Source organism: Moschus berezovskii, chromosome 10 (assembly GCF_049115385.1).
Source record: "Moschus berezovskii isolate FMDL1 chromosome 10, NW_MosBer_1.0, whole genome shotgun sequence".
Lineage (NCBI taxonomy): Eukaryota > Metazoa > Chordata > Mammalia > Artiodactyla > Moschidae > Moschus > Moschus berezovskii.
Window position 1 is genome coordinate 83,227,859 of NC_142469.1, and position 21,435 is coordinate 83,249,293.

Genomic DNA, 21,435 nt, shown 5'->3' on the forward strand with positions numbered 1-21,435 from the left:
TTAGCCAATCTCCAGGAAGAGGAGAGTGGAAGGGGCCACCACGCATGCTCATCTCTTTCTTCTGAGTTCACCAGTCAGACCAGCCACTCCCCCTCCACTGGGAAGAAGTGAGAAAAGGAGAAGGACCCAGAATGTTATTCCACTGGGTGTTCTTGCCCACAGAAACATGAAGCCAGGAAAAAGGAATTTTCCCTCCCACAAAGAAACTACTTCAAGGGGTCAATGACTTGCCCAGGGTCAAAAGAAAGAGAAAAGGTGGGCACTTGCCTGGTGGTCCAGTGGTTAAGACTCTGCCTTCCAATAAGGCGATGTGGGTTCCATCCCTGGTTGGGGAACTAAGATCGCACATCCCAAGGGGCAATGATGAGCCCACATGCTGTAACCAAGACCCTATGCAACCAAATAAATAAATAAAAATAAAATTAACTTTCTTAAAAAAGAGAAAGGGTACAAATCTCCATCTAAACCCAAGCCCCTGGTAGCCCTGGTTCATCTACCCCTTCCATGAACTTGGGTCTGAGTCAGGGTTTGAATCCCCTCTCTGCCACTCATCAGCTAGATACCATAGCTAAATCATTTAACTCTGAACCTAGCAGTTTATTATCTGTACATGGTGACAGTATGCCAAAGGTTACCAGTTCAAAATGCCATAAAGTTTGTATAAGTACTTTGTGAATATTTGAAGTGATAAACAAATATGTGGTGTACTTATGAGCTTCCCTCATGGCTCAGATGGTAAAGAACCTACCTGCACTGCAGGAGACCCAGGTTATATCCCTAGGTCAGGAATATCCCCTGGAGAAAGGCATGGCAACCAACTCTAGTATTCTTGCCTGGAGAAGTCCATGGACAGGGGAGACTGGAGGCCTTCAGTCCATGGGGTTGCAACAAATCAGACACAACTTAGTAACTGAACAAAAACATAGTTCAGTTCAGTCGCTCAGTCGTGTCCGACTCTTTGCAACCCCATGAATCGCAGCACACCAGGCCTCCCTGTCCATCACCAAGTCCCAGAATTCACTCAAACTCATGTCCATCGAGTCGGTGATGCCATCCAGCCATCTCATTCTCTGTCGTCCCCGTCTCCTCCCACCCCCAATCCCGCCCAGCATCAGAGTATTTTCCAGTGAGTCAACTCGTCGCATGAGGTGGCCAAAGTACTGGAGTTTCAGCTTTAACATCAGTCCTTCCAATGAACACCCAGGATTGATCTCCTTTAGAATGGACTGGTTGGATCTCCTTGCAGTCCAAGGGACTCTCAAGAGTCTTCTCTAGCACCACAGTTCAAAAGCATCAATTCTTCGGCGGTCAGCTTTCTTCACAGTCCAACTCTCACATCCATACACGACCACGGGAAAAACCATAGCCTTGATTAGACGGACCTTGGTTGGCAAAGTAATGTCTCTGCTTTTTAATATGCTATCTAGGTTGGTCATAACTTTCCTTCCAAGGAGTAAGCGTCTTTTAATTTCATGGCTGCAGTCAGCATCCACAGTGACTTTGGAGCCCCAAAAAATAAAGTGTGACACGGTTTCCACTGTTTTCCCATCTATTTCCCATGAAGTGATGGGACCAGATGCCATGATCTTCGTTTTCTGAATGTTGAGCTTCAAGCCAAACTTTTCACTCTCCTCTTTCACTTTCATCAAGAGACCTTTGAGTTCCTCTTCACTTTCTGCCATAAGGGTGGTGTCATCTGCATATCTGAGGTTATTGATATTTCTCCTGGCAATCTTGATTCCAGCTTATGCTTCTTCCAGCCCAGCATTCCTCATGATGTACTCTGCATATAAATTAAATAAGCAGGGTGACAATATACAACCTTGATGTACTCCTTTTCCTATTTGGAACCAGTCTGTTGTTCCATGTCCAGTTCTAACTGTTGCTTCCTGACCTGCATACAGGTTTCTCAAGAGGTAGGTCAGGTGGTCTGGGATTCCCATCTCTTGAAGAATGTTCCACAGCTTATTGTGATCCACACAGTCAAAGGCTTTGGCATAGTCAATGAAGCAGAAATAGATGGTTTTCTGAAACTCTCTTGCTTTCTCCATGATCCAGCGGATGTTGGCAATTTGATCTCTGGTTCCTCCGCCTTTTCTAAAACCTGCTTGAACATCTGGAAGTTCATGGTTCACATATTGCTGAAGCCTGGCTTGGAGAATTTTGAGCATGACTTTACTAGCATGTGAGATGAGTGCAATTGTGCGGTAGTTTGAGCATTCTTTGGCATTGCCTTTCTTTGGGATTGGAATGAAGACTGACTTTTTCCAGTCCTGTGGCCACTGCTTAGTTTTCCAAATTTGCTGGCATATTGAGTGCAGCACTTTCACAGCATCATCTTTCAGGATTTGAAATAGCTCAATTGGAATTCCATCACCTCCACTAGCTTAGTTCATAGTGATGCTCTTTAAGGCCCACTTGACTTCACATACCAAGATGTCTGGTTCCAGGTGAGTGATCACGCCATCGTGATTATCTTCATCGTGAAGATCTTTTTTGTACAGTTCTTCTGTGTATTCTTCTGTGTATTCTGTATACACACAGTTCTTCTGTGTGTAAGAACACACACCTCTTCTTAATATCTTCTGCTTCTGTTACGTCCATACCATTTCTGTCCTTTATCGAGCCTGTCTTTGCATGAAATGTTCCCTTGATATCTCTAATTTTTTGAAGAGATCTCTTGTTTTTCCTATTCTGTTGTTTTCCTCTATTTCTTTGCATTGATCGCTGAGGAAGGCTTTCTTATCTCTCCTTGCTATTCTTTGGAACTCTGCATTCAGATGCTTATATCTTTCCTTTTCTCCTTTGCTTTTCGCCTCTCTTCTTTTCACAGCTATTTGTAAGGCCTCCTCAGACAGCCATTTTGCTTTTTTGCATTTCTTTTCCATGGGGATGGTCTTGGTCCCTGTCTCCTGTACAATGTCACGAACCTCCGTCCAGAGTTCATCAGGCACTCTATCTATCAGATCTAGTCCCTTAAATCTATTTCTCACTTCCACTGTATAATCATAAGGGATTTGATTTAGGTCATATCTGAATGGTCTAGTGGTTTTCCCTACTTTCTTCACTATAAGTCTAAATTTGTCAATAAGGAGTTCATGATCTGAGCCACAGTCAGCTCCTGGTCTTGTTTTTGCTAACTGTATACAGCTTCTCCATCTTTGGCTGCAAAGAATATAATCAATCTGATTTCGGTGTTGACCATCTGGTGATGTCCATGTGTAGAGTCTTCTCTTGTGTTGTTGGAAGAGGGTGTTTGCTATGACCAATGTGTTCTCTTGGCAAAACTCTATTAGCCTTTGCTCTGCTTCATTCCGTGCTCCAAGGCCAAATTTGCCTGTTACTCCAGGTGTTTCTTGACTTCCTACTTTTGCATTCCAGTCCCCTATAATGAAAAGGACATCTTTTTTGGGTGTTAGTTCTAAAAGGTCTTGTAGGTCTTCATAGAACCATTCAACTTCGGCTTCTTCAGCATTATTGGTTGGGGCATAGACTTGGATTACTGTAATATTGAATGGTTTGCCTTGGAAACGAACAGAAATCATTCTGTCGTTTTTAAGATTGCATCCGAGTACTGCATTTCGGACTCTTTTGTTGACATAAAGGAAGAGAAAAACATACAGAGAGCTAAAAATAGCAGGTCCTCATTGCCTTCTGCCTGAAGCAGTGAATCATTCAAGTTGGTCTCCTTGCCTCCTGCCTGTGTTTTTTCTCCCTTTTATTTTCCTGGATGGGGTTCCCAGGTGGCTCAGATGGTAAAGAATCTACCTGCAATGCAGGAGACTCTGGTTTGATCCCTGGGTCAGGAAGATCCCCTGGAGAAGGGAATGGATAGTCATTCCCTTCCATTCATTCACTATCAATGATATCCCTTCCATTCACTATCCATTCCAGTATTCTTGCCTAGAGAATTCCATGGACAAAGGAGCCTGGCAGACTACCGTCTGTGGGGTTGCAAAGAGATAGACATCACTGAGCCACTAGCACTTTTCACTATATTCGTAAATGGCCACTGTTAATTTTTCTATTCTCCAGTGGCACATGTTGCCTCTCCTATCAAGCCTAAAATACTCTGCCCAGTTTCCAGACCCTTCCATCATCATTCTCATTTCCCATCATTTTCCAGGATGCACCCTTATTCCATCCTGCTTTGTTCAGCTTCTACATTCCTGCTTCTATTCCAGCTCCCCCTGCCCTGTGCCCATTGGCCACTTCCACTTAACATAGTAAAGTGGTGGGTCACAATAAGCTAGACAGACACTGCTGGCACTTCACATTAGCTTATTTACAGACTTCTTTAGGGATCCCCTGGAGAAGGAAATGGCAACCCACTCCAGAATTCTTGCCTGGAGAATCTCATGGATGGAGGAGCCTGGTGGGCTACAGTCCACGGGGTCACAAAAAGTCGGACACGACTGAGTGACTTCACTTTCACTTTTCACTTAGGGAGATAATTTTGCACCCGTTTTCCAGATAGGAATACTGAGGCTTCATGAGGAATGGTTTACTTGCTCAAAGTCCTTGTGAGCAATATGACTAAAACTTAAACCCAGATGTTCTAATTACAATTGCCTTTCTGTCAAAATCCTTCTCCTTTATGGCTCTGCTTCCTCAGACCAGTGATTTCACTCTTCTCTAAATCCTGTTCCATCATTTAGCAATTGCTTATAATGTCTCATCACACTGACTGCTTCACAGTATAATGTGGAACAAGCCTCTTGTCTCCCTAAACATGGTTGTGTATACATTGTTTTTGTGTGTTTCCTCCGGTATCTGACACTACAGTCCTTGAATAAGAATAAGTGTTCAATAAATTTTGATATTCAAGTGTTCAATATTCTGACCTGAAGACAGAATATCTGCAGAGGGTGTTTTGAAGCCACAGCATCCTTTCTTTCCCCCTCAGAACTTCCCAGGTGATGCAAGCAGTAAACAATATGCCTGCCAATGCAGGAGATGCAAGAGACCAGGGTTCGATCCCTTGGGTTGGGGAGATCCCCTGGAGAAGAAAATGGCAACCCACACCAGTATTCTCGCCTGTAAAATCCCATGGACAGAGGAGCCTGGTGGGCTACAGTCCATGGGGTGGCAAAGAGTCAGACATGACTAAGTGACTGAGCACACAAAAAGCAAGTCCACAGATATGCCAGGCACTGGAGTTATTGTTGCCCACGGTAGAGCCACTAGACAGCCGAATTCTAAGTAAATACTTTGCCTGCAAGGTGTATCGGTCTCAACACACTCTCTATAATAGCTTCCTTTGTACTGCAAAGGAAATTAGTCCTGTGTTCCCCTCTTCGTGGGTTTGCTAGCTCCCCACAGTCAATTTGCTAAGCGAGGCTATAATTGACACCAGGGTAGTGTGTCCAGGCCGTGCTGCCCCGCAGAGCACGACACACTCACGTGGCCCAGGTTGTTCTCACAAGCATCGCCTCCACTTACTGTGGCAATACCAGTAATTTGGGAAGGCTGGTAACCTAGATACCAAAATGTGCAGGGCTCACGTACAAAGGAAACCACTGGGCACCCAGGATGTTTGCTTACTCTTTTGGAGTTTGAACGCCTCGTATGTTATTTGCCATTCTCTCTAATTTGTCTCTCTGCCATGTGTGCTCTGTGCTTATTTATCAGAGGCATACAGGACATTTTGTTTTTCAAAATACATTTTCTTTTTTTGCTTCTACTCCCCCCACTCAAAACATTTCATAACCAAAAGGAACACCTTGCTTCCTTTTCTCTCTCCCACGTTTTGGCTTTAGAAGGAAGGCCTAGTCTTTATCAGACCTGTGACACCCTAGCCATTGACACCAATTCCTCATTCCTACCAGAAGAAGCTGAAATTAAACAAGTCTTGCTTTTCTTTAAGTATTTGTTGAGAGTTCTCCAAAACTCTATTTCCTTTCCCTCCAGACTCTGAAGCACCTGAGAAATAAACACAAGATTAATGTGAGAATTCAAATATGTCATCTGACTTATTCCTGGTAAAGTTGGATTAGGGAATGTAATGGGATCCCAAGAGAGAGTCAGATTTCCCACTCTTGTGCCCCTGAAAGGCACTTATCCTTCTAACAAGAGATGGGACAGCTAGAGGCTCAGAGGCAGCCACTTCACTTGGCTGCAGGTCTGGCAAGCAGACAGATGGAGAGAGAGAACAAGAAACTGCCTTGATCTCTGGTAATATTGCTCCTTTCTTGATGTCAAAAAAAAAAAAAAGTGGAAGCTTGGATGCTTCATGTTTGTGCCTTGTTTTTTCTGTGATCCAATGGATGTTGGCTATTTGATCTCTGATTCCTCTGCCTTTTCTAAATCCAGCTTGTACATCTGGAATTTCTCAATTCACATACTGTTGAAGCCTAGCTTGAAGGATTTTGAGCATGACATTGCTAGCATGTGAAATGAATGCAACTGTATGGTACTTTGAACATTCTTTTGCATTGCCTTTCTTTGGGATTGGAATGAAAACTGACCTTTTCCAGTCCTATGGCCACTGCTGAGTTTTCCAAATTTTGGCATATTGCGTGCAGCACTTTAAGAGCGTTATCTTTTAGGATTAAAATAGCTCAGCTGGAATTCTATCACTTCCACTAGCTTTGTTCATAGTGATGCTTCCTAAGGCCCACTTGACTTCACATTCCAGGATGTCTGGCTCTAGGTGAGTGACCACACCATTGTGGTTATTCAGGTCATTAAGACATTTTTGTATAGTTCTTCTGTGTATTCTTGCCACTTCTTCCTGATCTTTTCTGCTTCTGTTAGGTCTTTGCCATTTCTGTCCTTCATTGTGCCCATCTTGCATGAAATGTTCCCTTGGTATCTCCAATTTTCTTGAAGAGATCGCTAGTCTTCCACATTCTATTGTTTTCCTCTATTTCTTTGCATTGTTCACTTAAGAAGCCTTTCTTATCTCTCCTTGCTATTCTCTGGAATTCTGCATTCGGTTGGGTATATCTTTCCCTTTCTCCTTTACTTTTCACTTTTCTTCTTTTCTCAGCTATTTGTGAGGCCTCCTCAGATAACCACTTTGCCCTTTTGCATTAAGTAATATGGTTAAAAGCAAACACAATATAGTGAATCAATAAAGTAAAATACGGCAGGACTCTGAAAAGACTAACAAAATCAAATAACTTGCAAAAAGAATTCAAAATTCTAAAATAGGTAAAAATAAACAGAAATAAGAATTTTTAAAAAGGGCATATGACCATAGATGTTACAAATGTTAAAGAAATTAACAAAGGTATTAAGGCAACATTAGGCAATTAAATTTGAAAACTTAGATAAAATAGATAAGTCCCTAGGAAATAATGCAACTTAAAAAAAATTAATTCAAAGAGAAATTGAGGACCTAAGTAGTATTATCACCTTTAAAGAAATGGAATCAGTACTTAAAATCTTTCCATTCAGAAGAAATTAGTGGCCCCATACAGCTTGAGAAACAAGGTATACCAGCATTCAAAGAACAGGTAGTTCTAATAATACATGAACTTTCCTAGGTAATAGAAAGGTATATTTCTTAATTCAGTTTTTGAAGCTAGTCAATTTCAGCAAAATAAGGCGGGAGAGGATAGAAAAGTTAAATTATAGGCCAGTCTTATTAAAGAACATAGGCATAGGTCCTTTCTAGTTCTGTGATATAAAAAACTTTGAAGCACTCCCTCAAGGGATATTCTTTGTCTAAGCTGGTCCTGAACTGGGGAGCTGGGGACCCAATGGGTATTCCAAGTCAAGGAGAACACTAAAGTCAAATTTATTAAGATTTGAATTCCAAATTGTGTTTTCTCCTTAGGCCATATCACTCAAAAGAGAATGTATATGTTTATTTGATCTCACAGTTCTTATGGTTTTTTATGATATTCACTTTTCTGTTGTTTTTTCCCCCTTATTCTTAAAGCTGCTTGGGAGCCCAAAGCGTCTCTGTGATTTGGCAGGACCCAGCTCCACTGAACCCGAATCAAGAAAAAGATCAATTTCAAAAAGAAAGTCTCATCTGGATCTTCTCAAACTGTATGATACGTTCTCCTTTTGGATCTTTATTGCTTGGTGAAGACTGCTTTTCTGAATATTCTTAACGTTGTGTCTAAGTTCCTGAAATTATATGAATCTATTATATGAGATATGACTGTGTAGTAATGTACCTGCAAACCAGAGGAGAAGTCTTATTTCAGTATAACTTTCCATATTTTCATATTGACTTAGAGAAAAGCCAGTGTACAAATTGTACAGAAATTCTTCATTGGGCTTATTTTGGGGAAAAACTTTTTGACTTAGTATGTTACAGCTATATGATTCCTTTCCCTAGAGTCCCTCTCGGAAATGGAATATTATCTGATTTGTAATAGTTGTAGTCACATGCATCTCTTCAGAAATACATTTCTTGAGTAAAGGAAGGTCCATACTGTCCTAGAGGCATTATACATGTTTTCTGTTTGGAAAACTGAACATGTTACAAGAGTGAGATTATTCTGTGCCTGTCCTTGTGAAGATTATAAATTTGCATCAGAATCTTGATTTGTTCCTAAATAAACCAGGCAACCGAAAAAGTGTGATTCAAAGCGGGCCACGTTCCAGCCTGAGCACGTTTGTTTCCTTTATTGTTCATTTTATTTTTTTTTGCCCAGATCATTTGATTTCATGTGAATCAAGAGTATCTCTTTTGAATACTTAATTGTTCACCAGTCTAACAGCGCTTGTTCACTTTGTGGCGTTTTTCCATGTTTCCTGTACTGATGCCCTCTGCTCCTTTGAACACTTCCAGCATCATGGACGGCGTGACCGAGGCGTGCATCAAGGGCGGCGTCGAGGCCTGCTACGCCGCCGTGTCCTGCGTCTGCACCTTGCTGGGGGCCTTGGAAGAGCTCAGCCAGGGCAGGGGCTTGAGCGAAAGTCAGGTCCAGCTGCTGCTGCTGCGCCTGGAGGAGCTGAAGGACGGGGCCGAGTCCAGCCGCGACTCCATGGAGATCAACGAGGCCGACTTCCGCTGGCAGCGGCGAGTCCTGTCCTCGGAACACACACCCTGGGAGCTGGGGAATGAGCGGAGCCCTGACATCAGCATCAGCGTTACCACAGACACGGGCCAGACCACCCTGGAGGGAGAATTGGGTCAGACCACTCCCGAGGACCACTCGGAAAACCCCAGGAATGGCCTCAAGTCGCCAGCCGTCCAGGAGGGCAAGGAGACTCTGAGTAAAGCGTCGGAGCCGGAAGCCGTGGACCAGCCAGACGTGGTTCAAAGGAGCCACACGGTTGCCTACCCCGATATAACCAACTTCCTGTCCGTCGACTGCAGGATGAGGTCCTACGGATCCAGATACAGTGAGAGCAACTTCAGCGTGGACGATCAAGACCTCTCTCGGACAGAATTCGACTCCTGCGACCAGTACTCCATGGCAGCTGAAAAGGACTCCGGGAGGTCGGACGTGTCAGACATTGGATCCGACAATTGTTCTCTAGCTGATGAGGAGCAGACCCCCCGGGACTGCCTGGGCCACAGGTCCCTGCGGACCGCGGCTCTGTCTCTCAAGCTGCTGAAGAACCAGGAGGCTGACCAGCACAGCGCCCGTCTGTTCGTGCAGTCGCTGGAGGGTCTCCTGCCGCGCCTTCTGGCCCTGCCCAGCGTGGAAGAGGTAGACTCGGCCCTCCAGAACTTTGTCTCTACCTTCTGCTCAGGTTCGTAATTCATTTTTTGCTATGCAGTACACTAGAATATTCAGAGCATTTTGTTTAACGGGCAGTTACCAGCATGCATGGAGTTTAAAGTGCTCAGAGCCTCTTGATGAATCTTTCGGTTTCTTAAAGAGAGCCAAGGACTGTAATTGACTGGTGGTGGTTTGTTCAAATTGTGCAGCAGTCGATGGCTGGAACACACCGAGAGGTGCATAAATGTGTATGTGCAGAAAAGAGGTAGGTGCCTTCTAGAAAGCTGCTGCTGACGGAAACAAAATGACACTCTGTGATTCTCAGAATATTGAATTCTTCCTATGCTTCTACACTTTGATATCTTAAAATCATAGTGTGTTGCACTGCTAGTTTGTTGATGTGTAAATTATTTCAGATGAGGTCTTGGAGCAGATGCAGGCTGTCCTACCACGTTATTCTGAATTCCCCTGAACTTCCCACAGTGTGCGATACTCCAGTGTTCTGTGTCAGCATCGCATTCTCCAATCTCAGACCCTTCTGTCTGCCGAATGTCAACATTGTGACCCAAACAGCATTTAAACAGGTGTGCCGTAGGCTATATCTTGGCCAGGGTATACCAGAGAGCTATACTAGTTTTGCTGAAGGGCTGAAAATGATCACCTAGGATTTTGGTGAAGAAAGGAGGTAAAGAATACAGGGAAGCAGCATTTAACACAGGGAATAATGAATTTATTAATAATGAATTTAGATCATTTTCTTGTAAGGTATTTGTAGAGGGAGTATGCAGCTTTTTCCTTCATACGTAGAGAAAACCCCAGTTCTTCCTTACTATGCTTCTTTCCTCTTTTATGAGTCACACAGAGCACTGTACTTCTGACAGTTGGTCACCAAATGTGTGAAAGTTTTCCCCTCAAACAACAAGCAAACCTCAGACAGCAGCTGAGTGTTTTACAATATAACTCAGTTCTGATGCTACCTACCCCCCACTACAGATGCCAGCTACAAGACCAGGCTGTCACCTGTGCTTCTAACCAACTGGCTATAAATCAGAGCTTCTCATGACCGCCTCCTTAGGTTCACTTAATTTGTTAGAATAGCTCACAGAACTCAGGGAAACACTCACTTTTGCTTGCCACTTTACTAAAGGATCTGATAAAGGATACAGATGAATGGCCAGATGAAGAGATACACAGAGTAAGGTCTGGGAGGTCCCGAGTACAGGAGCTTCTGAGTTGGAGTGGATCACCCTCCTGGTGTGGATGTGTCCGCCAACCTGGAATCGCCCCATACCCCTCCTGCTGGGATTTATGGAGGCTTCCTCATGTGGTGTGATCAATTATTAACTCCATTTCCAGCTCCTCTCCTCTCTCTTGAGGATGGCATGGTGGGGGTGGAGCCAGAAATTCTTTGCTCCTATCGAGGAGTTATCCAGGAGTCCACCCAATCACCTCTTTAGAACAAGAGATCCTCTTAGTGTTCTTATTACTTGGGAATTTATGAGAGTTTTAGGAGCCCTGGGTCATGGATGAGATCAAAGACACATATTAGAATAGGAGGTACTCCTAGTGTTCTTATCACTTAGGAAATCATAAGAGTTTTAAAAGCTCTGTGCCAGGAACTGGGAGCAGAGACCAATATATGTATTTTCTATTCTTTCATAGTGCTATAGAAAGAAAGCAGTTAATTAGTGCAAAAAAATTTTATAGCAGGAATAAATGATTACCTGACCTCAGGGTGATCAACTGTGCCTTTCCCTGAAATTCAAGGGTCTCTTGACCACACAGAACTGTTAAAAGTCAACACCATCGCTTGCTCTTCCACCACTGAGCCTTGAACATGTGTCTGTCATGACACTTCCTATATTTGACATAGTTATATGAGTTCATGCATCCACCTTTCCCTTTCTAGACTTTCAGCTCCTTGGAAACTACAACCCCATCTACCCCATATTTGGTATTCTGACAAATAACACATCACACACAAATACAAAAAAATTGTAGCCCAGTTCTTGGAACTTGGTAGAAGTGACTGCTGTATTGTTAAGAAGGAGCTTAAGTATCTTAAGCTGGTCAGATTGTCCTTTGTCAAATCGATCCAGGTATATTTAAGGAAGAACATTTTTTAATATGAGAGTGATCCAAAGTTATAGCATAAAGCACCAGGAGAGATACAGCATTTCTAATCCTGGACTACTCAGTAACTCTCTAATGTACCTAGTGGTTAGAAAGAGATGCATATAATTTCTCAACTTTCCTAACTACGTAGCCATTCTTGTTAAGGCAGTAACATATCCATTTCTAAGACTACCCAACATTTTTCTCAATATTTTTCTTTTAAGAATTAGATATAAAAATAGTTGGGATATTTAATTTGTGTGAAGGAATACACACACACACACAAAATCATGTTTCATTTCATTTCAAAAATTACGTTTCTAGTCACTGAAATACTAGAAAAATGTATAAATACTCTTAAAAATTGTATTTCTCCCTAGTACCTCATGTGCACCATCATTAAATTTTCCATTCTTTTATTGAACATTCCTAGTATGTGTGTGTTGTGTGTGTCTCTCTCTTCTATCTCTTTATCTCTGTTTCTCTCACACACACACTTGTGTACCCACACACACAAATGCTTCTTCAGTCAACATTTATAGAGAAACTTCATTGTGCTGTGTCCTAAGGGTGCAAGATATGTGTGATTTATCCTCAAAATTTATTTATTGACTGTAAATTGATGAACTTGCTTTTTGATCCCTAAAGATGTGAATAGTTATGCGCTGAAGGAGTAAAGACTGAGTTGGAAGGGGTTTGGTAGGGTCTCTGAACCTGTGCATCTTCCCAACTGGAAGCATTCTTGGGAAGAGGAGCTTGGCAACTTCTCCAACCAGCTTGGTGTCCCTGGTGACAAGGCAGAGTCTGGCACCCATCAGTGATCCCCCAAAACAGCTGTGTATCAGATCACAGCACTGCCCCTTGTTGCAGTGATGATGGCCTTGAGTAATCAAGAAATGGTAAAAATTATGTTTAGTCCCTTCTATGTAAAAGTAAAATTATCCATACAAAATAACAGCTGCAGAAGTTTCAACATTAAAGAATGTAAGATTTAGCTCTCAGATAAATTCATGTTTACAAACAACATCCTTTAGTAATTAAAAGACGCTTGCTCCTTAGAAGGAAAGCTGTGACAAACCTAGACAGCGTAATAAAAAGCAGAGACTTCACTTTGCCCACAAAGGTCTATATAATCAAAGCTGCAGTTTTTCCGCAGTAGTCATGTACCATCGTGAGAGTTGGACCATAAAGAAGGCTGAGTGCTGAAGAATTGATGCTTTTGAATTGTGGTGCTGGAGAAGAGTCTTGAGAGCCCCTTGGACAGCAGGGAGATCAAACCAGTCAATTCTAAAGGAAATCAACCCTGAATATTCATTAGAAGGACTTATGCCGAAGCTCTAATACTTTGTCTACCAGATGCAAAGAGCTGACTCATTGAAAAAGACCCTGATGCTGGGAAAGATTGAGGACAGGAAGAGGAGGTGATGATAAAGGATAAGATAGTTGGATGGCATCCCTGATTCATGGACATGAGTTTGAGCAAACTCTGGGAGATGGTGAAGGACAGGGAAGCCTTGTGTGCTATAGTCCATGGGGTCGCAAAGAGTTGGACACAACTGAGCAACTGAAAAATAACAACAAAGTAATTCCAGATTAAATGAGTTGTCACAGTGGTAAAGAATGACTTCCAAAGGCCCCACCTTCTTTCCTAGGAGAATTGGGAAATATAATCCTAGCAAAGTCTTTTACAAAATTTGAAGGAAACTTTCACATTTGTGTTTTTGTGTTTTTCAAATCAGTACTTTTTGTAGCATGTGTGGAACAGCACTTGCAGGAATTTTATTTGACCAGAATGCAGCTCCATGAACGTTGCAAACTACTCAGCTTTTAGGTCTATAAAATGTCCCATCAGATCCAATATTCTGTGACATTAATTTTTACATGTAGAAATCAGTACATTGAAATAAGACTTCAAAATCTTTTGGTTGTTTCTAAATGTAGCAGGTTTTTTAAATTTATTTTTTATTGGAGGATAATTGCTTTATAATCTTATGTTGGCTTCTGCCATACGAACAACATGAAACTGCCATAAGTATATACATGTCCCCTCCCTCTTGAACCCCCCCCCCACCACCCATCCTATCCCTCTGGGTTGTGAGTGGTACTGTGTTGAGCTCCCTGTGTTATACAGCAACCTCCCCACTAGATATCTGTTTTACATAAGGTAATATATAGGTTTCAGTGCTACTCTCTCAGTTCGTCCCATCTTCTTCTTTCCCCGCTGTGTCTAAAGTCTTTTCCGATGGATGAACCTAGAGCTTCTTATACAGAGTGAGGTAAGTGAGAAAGAGAAAAACAAATATTGTATATTAAGGCAAATATATGACATCTAGAAAAATGGTAATGATGAAGCATCAGTCCTTCCAATGAATATTCAGGGTTGATTTCCTTTAAAATTGACTGGTTTGATCTCCCTGCTGTCCAAGGGGCTCTCAAGAGTCTTCTCCAGCACCACAGTTGGAAAGCATGAATTCTTCGGCGCTCAGCCTTCTTTATGGTCCAACTCTCTCGATGTAGTTTGTAGTGATTGTCTATAACCAAGTTATTGGTCATTTGTTTTTTTTTAGTTCTGGTGACCTCCACAGCACTTTTTCCAATTAGGAATTGGTCTCTATGTCTGAATGACAGGCTCATCACTCTGTGGTCTGGCTGCCAGTGAGCTGGTTCTCTTCAGTTACTGCATTTAGTGGTTCAGCGGATCCCACTGACTGTTGCTGGGGGTCAGCTGAAGCTACTGGGTACTCGGCTGGGTCCACGTCTGACCTGAGGCAGAACTCTCCATCCACGATGTAAGACGATTGAAAGAGAAACATCTGTACCTGTGAGACAGAGGAATGGCAGATTTCCTTTGTTCACCGAGAGAACGTTCAGTTCAGTTCAGTCGCTCAGTTGTGTCCGACTCTTCGCGACCCCATGAATCACAGCACGCCAGGCCTCTCTGTCCATCACCAACTCCCGGAGTTCACTCAAACTCATGTCCATCGAGTCGGTGATGCCATCCAGCCATCTCATTCTCTGTCGTCCCCTTCTCCTCCTGCCCCCAATCCCTCCCATCATCAGAGTCTTTTCCAGTGAGTCAACTCGTTGCATGAGGTGGCCAAAGTATTGGAGTTTCAGCCTTAGCATCAGTCCTTCCAATGAACACCCAGGATTGATCTCCTTTAGAATGGATTGGTTGGATCTCCTTGCAGTCCAAGGGACTCTCAAGAGTCTTTTCCAGCACCACAGTCCAAAAGCATCAATTCTTTGGCGATCAGCTTTCTTCACAGTCCAACTCTCACATCCATACATGACCACGGGAAAAACCATAGCCTTGACTAGACAGACCTTGGTTGGCAAAGTAATGTCTGCTTTTTAATATACTATCTAGGTTGGTCATAACTTTCCTTCCAAGGAGTAAGCGTCTTTTAATTTCATGGCTGCTATCAGCATCCGCAGTGATTTTGGAGCCCAAAAAATCAAAAGCAGGAGAAAGGGAGAAAGAGTCTCCTGGAGTCATAACCCAGACATTTTACTCATTATTTCCTTCCATGTCAAAAGCGTCAAACCTTATTTTCCCCAAAACTCCCATCAAACATTTGTCCCTGACTGGTTATCAGGGTCCACCCTCCTGGCTGAGGTCAGCCTCACTTGGCATTTCTCTGGGCCCCCTGTTCTCTAATACTTACACATACAGTTGAAATATCTCCTTAATTCCACATAATTCAAGGGGATTTTTCTTCGAAAGAAATAAAGTTTTTTTCGGGTAGGGTGGGGAGTAGTTTGCAAACATCCAGAGAAACCTGGGTTTCATTGAGATATTAATATCTTTAATAGACTACTGGTGTGGGTAGCCTATCCCTTCTTCATTGGGTCCTCCCAACCCAGGAATTGAACTGGGGTCTCCTCGCATTGCAGGTGGATTCTTTACCAGCTGAGCTATCAGGGAAGCCTATCTTTAGTTGAAAGCTGGTATTGAATGTGAGTTGTGACAGCTGCTGAAATGCCTCTGATCCTCCATAGAAGAAAAGGGTGTCTGTATACGGCCTCCTCGGGAGTGAAAAAGCAACAGCTGGCCTCCCACAGCCACTGACAGAGGGGCATGCTCACAGGCTTTGGGATTGCTGTTCCTCAGATCAGTAGTGTTTGGTTGGAATCTGGAAGCTCACTGTGACCAAGTGTGAGCTTATTGCAAGCAACCTAATATTTATCAATTGCCAAACTTCAGGAAAGGCAATATAGATAATGAAAGTAAAAGTGTTAGGCACTCAGTCATGTCCAGCTCTTTGTGACCCCATGGACTATACAGCCCACCAGGCCCCTCTGTCCATGGAATTCTCCAGGCAAGAATTCCTGGTAGCCATCCCTTTCTCCAGGGGATCTTCCTGACCCAGGGATCAAACCCAAGTCTCCCGCATTGCAGGCAGATTTTTTACTGTCTGAGTCACCAGGGAGGCCCAGTATAACTAGGATGAATTTCAGCTGTGCAAGAAATATGTATGTCTTTAAATTAAAACAAATGTGACTCCTGACCCGCAACCTGCCTAGCTGGCTAGACATTTGATCTCTGCTAGCCCTCAGGGTCCCATGCCAGAGTAAATCTAGAAGCAGGAGCTTGTGTGGGGTTTGGAGAGGGAGGCCCCTCACCTTTCATGTCACCAGTGAGCCCTCGTTGTACACTTCACAGGCTTTCTGGGGGTCCTATGAGGTATTTTGCTACCTCCCTGCCAGTGTGGGGACTGGCATGCTCAGGCAAGGATGGGAGGCCCTGTGCATATCCTCTGTCCTCCTCCAGGGTCCTGCCAACCTCCAAATGCTGCCAGGCAGCAAGAAGCCCCAGACCTCCAACCCCTGCCCAGCCAGGGAGTGTCCCTTCTCTTCCTTGCTGCCTTCTCTTTTCATCACCTCTGCTGCTGCTGCTGCTGCTGAGTCACTTCAGTCGTGTCCGACTCTGTGTGACCCCACAGACAGAAGCCCACCAGGCTCCCCCGTCCCTGGGATTCTCCAGGCAAGAACACTGGAGTGGGTTGCCATTTCCTTCTCCTATGTGTGAAAGTGAAAAGTGAAGTCGCTCAGTCGTGTCTGACCCTTAGTGACCCCACGGACTGCAGCCTACCAGGCTCCTCCATCCATGGGATTTTCTAGGCAAGAGTACTGGAGTGGCTTGCCATTGCCTTCTCCGTTTCATCACCTCTGGGTGCATGTCATTTGCATGCACATATTTAGGATGGGCTGTTTCACCTACATCCCTAAATCCGTCCTCAGGGTGTTTATAGGAGCAGATGTAACATTGGGGCGAACATAGTATCAGATGAAGAGAAGTGGACTTGGGTAAGTTTTGTCACCCCAAGCTCTCTGTGACACCAGATTTCTCTGGCTGAATGAGACCATCTTTAGAGCATGAGGTTTCATTGGTTTTTGTTTTTCCAGTTAATTTGTAAAAAAGAAAGAAAAAATATAGGTGTCTTTCAAAATGAAAAGCATACTATGAAATGTAAAAGGATGTTTTCAAAAAATAGTTGAAGGAAACCAATAACTATTTCTTTATACATATATTTGAGACTGTTTTCTCATTTAACAGCTTTTATATTTTAATTGGAGGGTATTTACTTTACAATATTGTGATGGTTTTTGCCATACATCAACGAGTCGGCCATAGGCACACATGTGCCCTCCCATCTCAAACCCCCTCCCACGCCCCTCCCCACCCCATCCCTCTAGGTTGTCCCAGAGCACTGGCCTTGGGTGCCCTCCTTCATGCATCAAACTTGCACTGGTGATCTATTTTACATATGGTGATGTATGTTTCAATGCAATTCTCTCAAATAATCCCACTCTTTCCTCCCACTGAGTCCAGAAGCCTGTTCTTTATGTCTGTCTCCCTTGTGTTAACAGCTCTTACTGAGATATAATTCACATACTATGCAATGCACCCTTTTCAAGTGCCTAATTCAAAGGGGTTTTTCTAATATAATGCATTATTATTTGTGTTAGTTGCTGCAGTGAATATTGACATACACGTATGTGTTCAAATTCCTGTTTTCAGTTCTCCTGGTAAACTCCTAAGAGTGCTGAATTGCTGGGTCATACGGTAATTCTGTTTTTAGCTTTTGAGGAACATTATTACTTTTAGAAAGTGAAGTGAAAGTCGCTCAGTTGTGTCCGACTCTTTGAGACCCACGGACTGTAGCCTGCCAGCCTCTCCTGTCCATGGAATTCTCCAGGCAAGAATACTGGAGTGGGTAGCCATTCTCTTCTCCAGGGGCTCTTTCCAACCCAGGGATTGAATCTAAGTCTCCCACATTGCAGGCGAATTCTTTACCATCTGAGCCACCAGGGAAGCCCACTTTTAGGAAAGTTTGTGCTTATGAGTTACTGCACTGAGCATCTTAAATGTTTTGCATCTAGTTGCCATAGTGAACTTGTTCATTATTTTCATTCATTCAGCAAATAATTTTAAAGAATCCACTATGTATTAGACTCTGTTCTAGGCACTGGTGTTATCTAGTGAAAAGAAATGACAAAATCCCTCCATCTCATAGGTCTTATGTAATAGTAGTAATGGCAGACAGTAAGCAAAAATCTATTAATGAATGCCATTAAGGCAACGAATAAAAATGCCTGGTGAGGAGGAATATTGCAGAGGATGAGGGTAGTGGGTCAGATGCTATTTTAGATGGAATTAAAGGGGAATGTCTGTGACAAGCTAGCAGAGCCCTGAAAGAATCAAGGAGGCAGCAAGTCATCCAGAGATCTTGGGAGACCACTGTGGGGTAGGTGTGGAGGGGACAGAAATGTGAATGCCCAGAGGCGTGTCCCAGCTTGGTGAGGTCAAGGAATGGCAGACAGTTTGGGATGACTAAGGGGAGTAAGAGGAGGCGGGGGTAGTGTTGGGGTTTTTTTAATATTGTGATTTGGAGAGTTTGAGCAGTAGATAGAGGTAATCAGTTATTTTGCCTATCTCTAGGTAAAGAAGGGTTTAAGTGATTTTACCAAAGCTCCTGGGGAGTAACCAACAAGGTTTTCCCAAGTAGGTTCACTCTGGAGTGCATGCTCTTTCCCACTGGGCTAGGGCGCACACCTGCCATGACACTGTTCCTCGCTGGCTGTTGTTCTACGAGATGTCCCTGTTCCTGGGACTGGTTGGTGGCTCCACTAAGTGGTCAGCAGTGTCTGTCCAGCGTGCTGTTTGAGGTCTCTGGGTTTTCTCCTGTAGGTATGATGCACTCACCAGGGTTTGACGGGAACAGCAGCCTGGGCCTGCAGATGCTGATGAACGCCGACAGCCTGTACTCGGCGGCGCACTGCGCGCTGCTGCTCAACCTGAAGCTCTCCCACGGTGACTACTACCGCAAGCGGCCCACCCTGGCACCCAGCACCATGGTGAGTGTGCGTCTTCCCCAACCATGCCTGCCAAGGACCAACGGCAGCCTCTGGGCTGGCACCCAAGCGTTGTTGGCCAGAGAGGGATGACTTGGCTGTGCCCACAGGGCTGTGGAGGGTGGGCATTCACCATCCACAGGAACCTTTGTGCAGGTTGCACAGAGCAGTGAACCACAGAGCTACCCACTTGGTTCCAGGAGCAAAGAACACCAATGTACCCGCATTGGATGCCTGCCAGTGGCACAGTAACTCCATTGGGTGGCATTAAACACACGTGTATAAGACACATTCAAAAACATGATCAACTTATTAAGTAAGTGCAGGTGATGTGCAGAGAATCGTCCCCTTTGCAGAAAATGAAGGTGTGCTGTTTACAAAAACCCTTCATTGGGCTCTGAAATGTACCGAGACGTGCTCAGACCCAGAGCCAAGCTGGCTGACGCTGATAACAAAGCCCCTCTGTAAGGTGATGAGAGTGATGGGAGGGCCTCTTTCATGGTTGGTTGCCTGGCATGAGCAGGGCCCTCCATGGTGGACCCTAGCACCAGTTTGAGAGCCTATAGCCATGAAGCTGCCTGAAGGGATCATTTGTGTGATAAACGATTAACAGATTGTATACTTCTGAGGGTGAGTGGTGGCTATGAGTGTCAATCAGATGTCTCTTGAGACACGTATAGCCTTCAGGGAGCACAGGCCACCTCTGGTGCTGACGGGGCGGTGAGAAGGAGGTGCTTGGAAACATCTCTGGGCAGGTTCTAATCCTCCCACACGTCAGAGAGTAAAAATATCAAGTGCGGTATCTCTACTGCTTCTCTTGTTGTTTAGTCGGTTAGTTGTGTCCTACTCTTTGCGATCCCATGGACTGTAGCCCACCAGGCTCCTCTGTCCATGGGATTTCCCCAGGCAAGAATACTGGAAGCAGGTTGCCATTTCCGTCTCCGGGGGATCTTCCCCACTCAGGGATCGAACCCACATCTCCTGCATTGGCAGGAGGATTCTTCACCACTGAGCCACTAGGGAAGCCCACTCCTGTAGGTTTCTTAAAAGGATCATGCAAGTGAAAGGACCTTCATGAAGTTTGTGACCTTTCCACCGCAGTTTCCCCTTCCTTCTCCACCTCCTGAGCCCAATCAGCAGAGTTGTGTTTTTCCTGTAAGCAGTGACTCAGTGACTCCAGGGACGTGGGAGCCTGTTGGTTGCAGGGGGTGGTATTTGGTCATTTTCTCCTGTGATCTTCTCTGCAGAAAGAGTTCATGAAGCAGGTCCAGACCAGCGGGGTGCTGATGGTCTTCTCCCAGGCCTGGATTGAGGAACTTTACCACCAGGTTCTCGACAGAAACATGCTCGGAGAAGCTGGCTACTGGGGCAGCCCTGAGGACAACAGCCTCCCCCTCATCACCATGCTGACGGGTCAGTGGCTCCTTGCAGGGCTCCGTGGCACTCAGGGGTGGCAGGGCTCAGGCTTTGAAACAGCACCCACAAAGCCTCCCTGGCCCTTGGTGACAGTTCCCAGGAAGTGTCATGAATTCACCTCACAATAGCTTTCTGTGCTGCTTCCGTGTGGGATCGTGCAGGCTCACTGTGCCCCATTAGATTAGGAATTAAAAGTGAAAGTCCCTTCAGTTGTGTCCAACTCTTTGTGACCCCGTGGCCTGTAGCCCGCCAGACTTCTCTGTCCATGGAATTGTCCTGGCCAGTATACTGGAGCAGGTCGCCATTCCCTTCTCTAGGGGATCTTCCCAACCCAGGGATCGAACCCAGGTCTCCCACATTGCAGGCGGATCCTTTACCATCTGAACCACCAGGGAAGCCTAGATTATGAATTACTTAGCATCCATGTCCATTGGGATAAAGCCGTAGACCTTTTCTGGGGATATGAAGTACTGTCTGGGCGCAAAGCCCAGAGTTAATCCTGGAAACTCTCACAATAGATACCCTGTATCATTCAGTGCTCCTGGGAATTTGCCAGCAATGTAAAATGATTGGTTTTAAACTTGGCTCCATCCCCATTTCTTGTCCATATCAGAGGTCCTCCCTTACCTTCCCAGCTATACCAGAGTTAAAAATAATGCAGGAAGAGATAAATTGGAAGACTGGATTGATGTGCACACACTACTATATATAAAATAATTAACTAATAAGGACCTGTGTATAGCACAGGGAACTCTACTCAATACTCTGTAATGGCATATATGGGAAAAGAATCTAAAAAAGAGTGGCTATATGTATAACTGATTGACTTTGCTGTACAGCAGAAACTAACACAGCATGGTAAATCAACTATACTCCAACAAATTTTTTGTAAAGACCATGAAGGGGCAGTTGA

At 44.2% G+C, this 21,435-nt stretch overlaps 1 protein-coding gene across 4 annotated transcripts in view; it reads left to right on the plus strand.

Moving 5' to 3' along the window:
* ARFGEF3 (ARFGEF family member 3) overlaps window positions 1–21,435 on the plus strand; it is a 183,119-nt gene that overhangs the window by 106,049 nt on the left and 55,635 nt on the right. For all 4 annotated transcript variants that reach the window (XM_088840780.1, XM_088840781.1, XM_055433723.2 and 1 more), the window contains 4 exons: window positions 7,889–8,001; window positions 8,753–9,663; window positions 18,943–19,109; window positions 20,354–20,519. In XM_088840780.1, coding sequence (XP_088696906.1) covers window positions 7,889–8,001; window positions 8,753–9,663; window positions 18,943–19,109; window positions 20,354–20,519 — 1,357 coding nt within the window. The remainder of the gene's footprint in view (window positions 1–7,888; window positions 8,002–8,752; window positions 9,664–18,942; window positions 19,110–20,353; window positions 20,520–21,435) is intronic.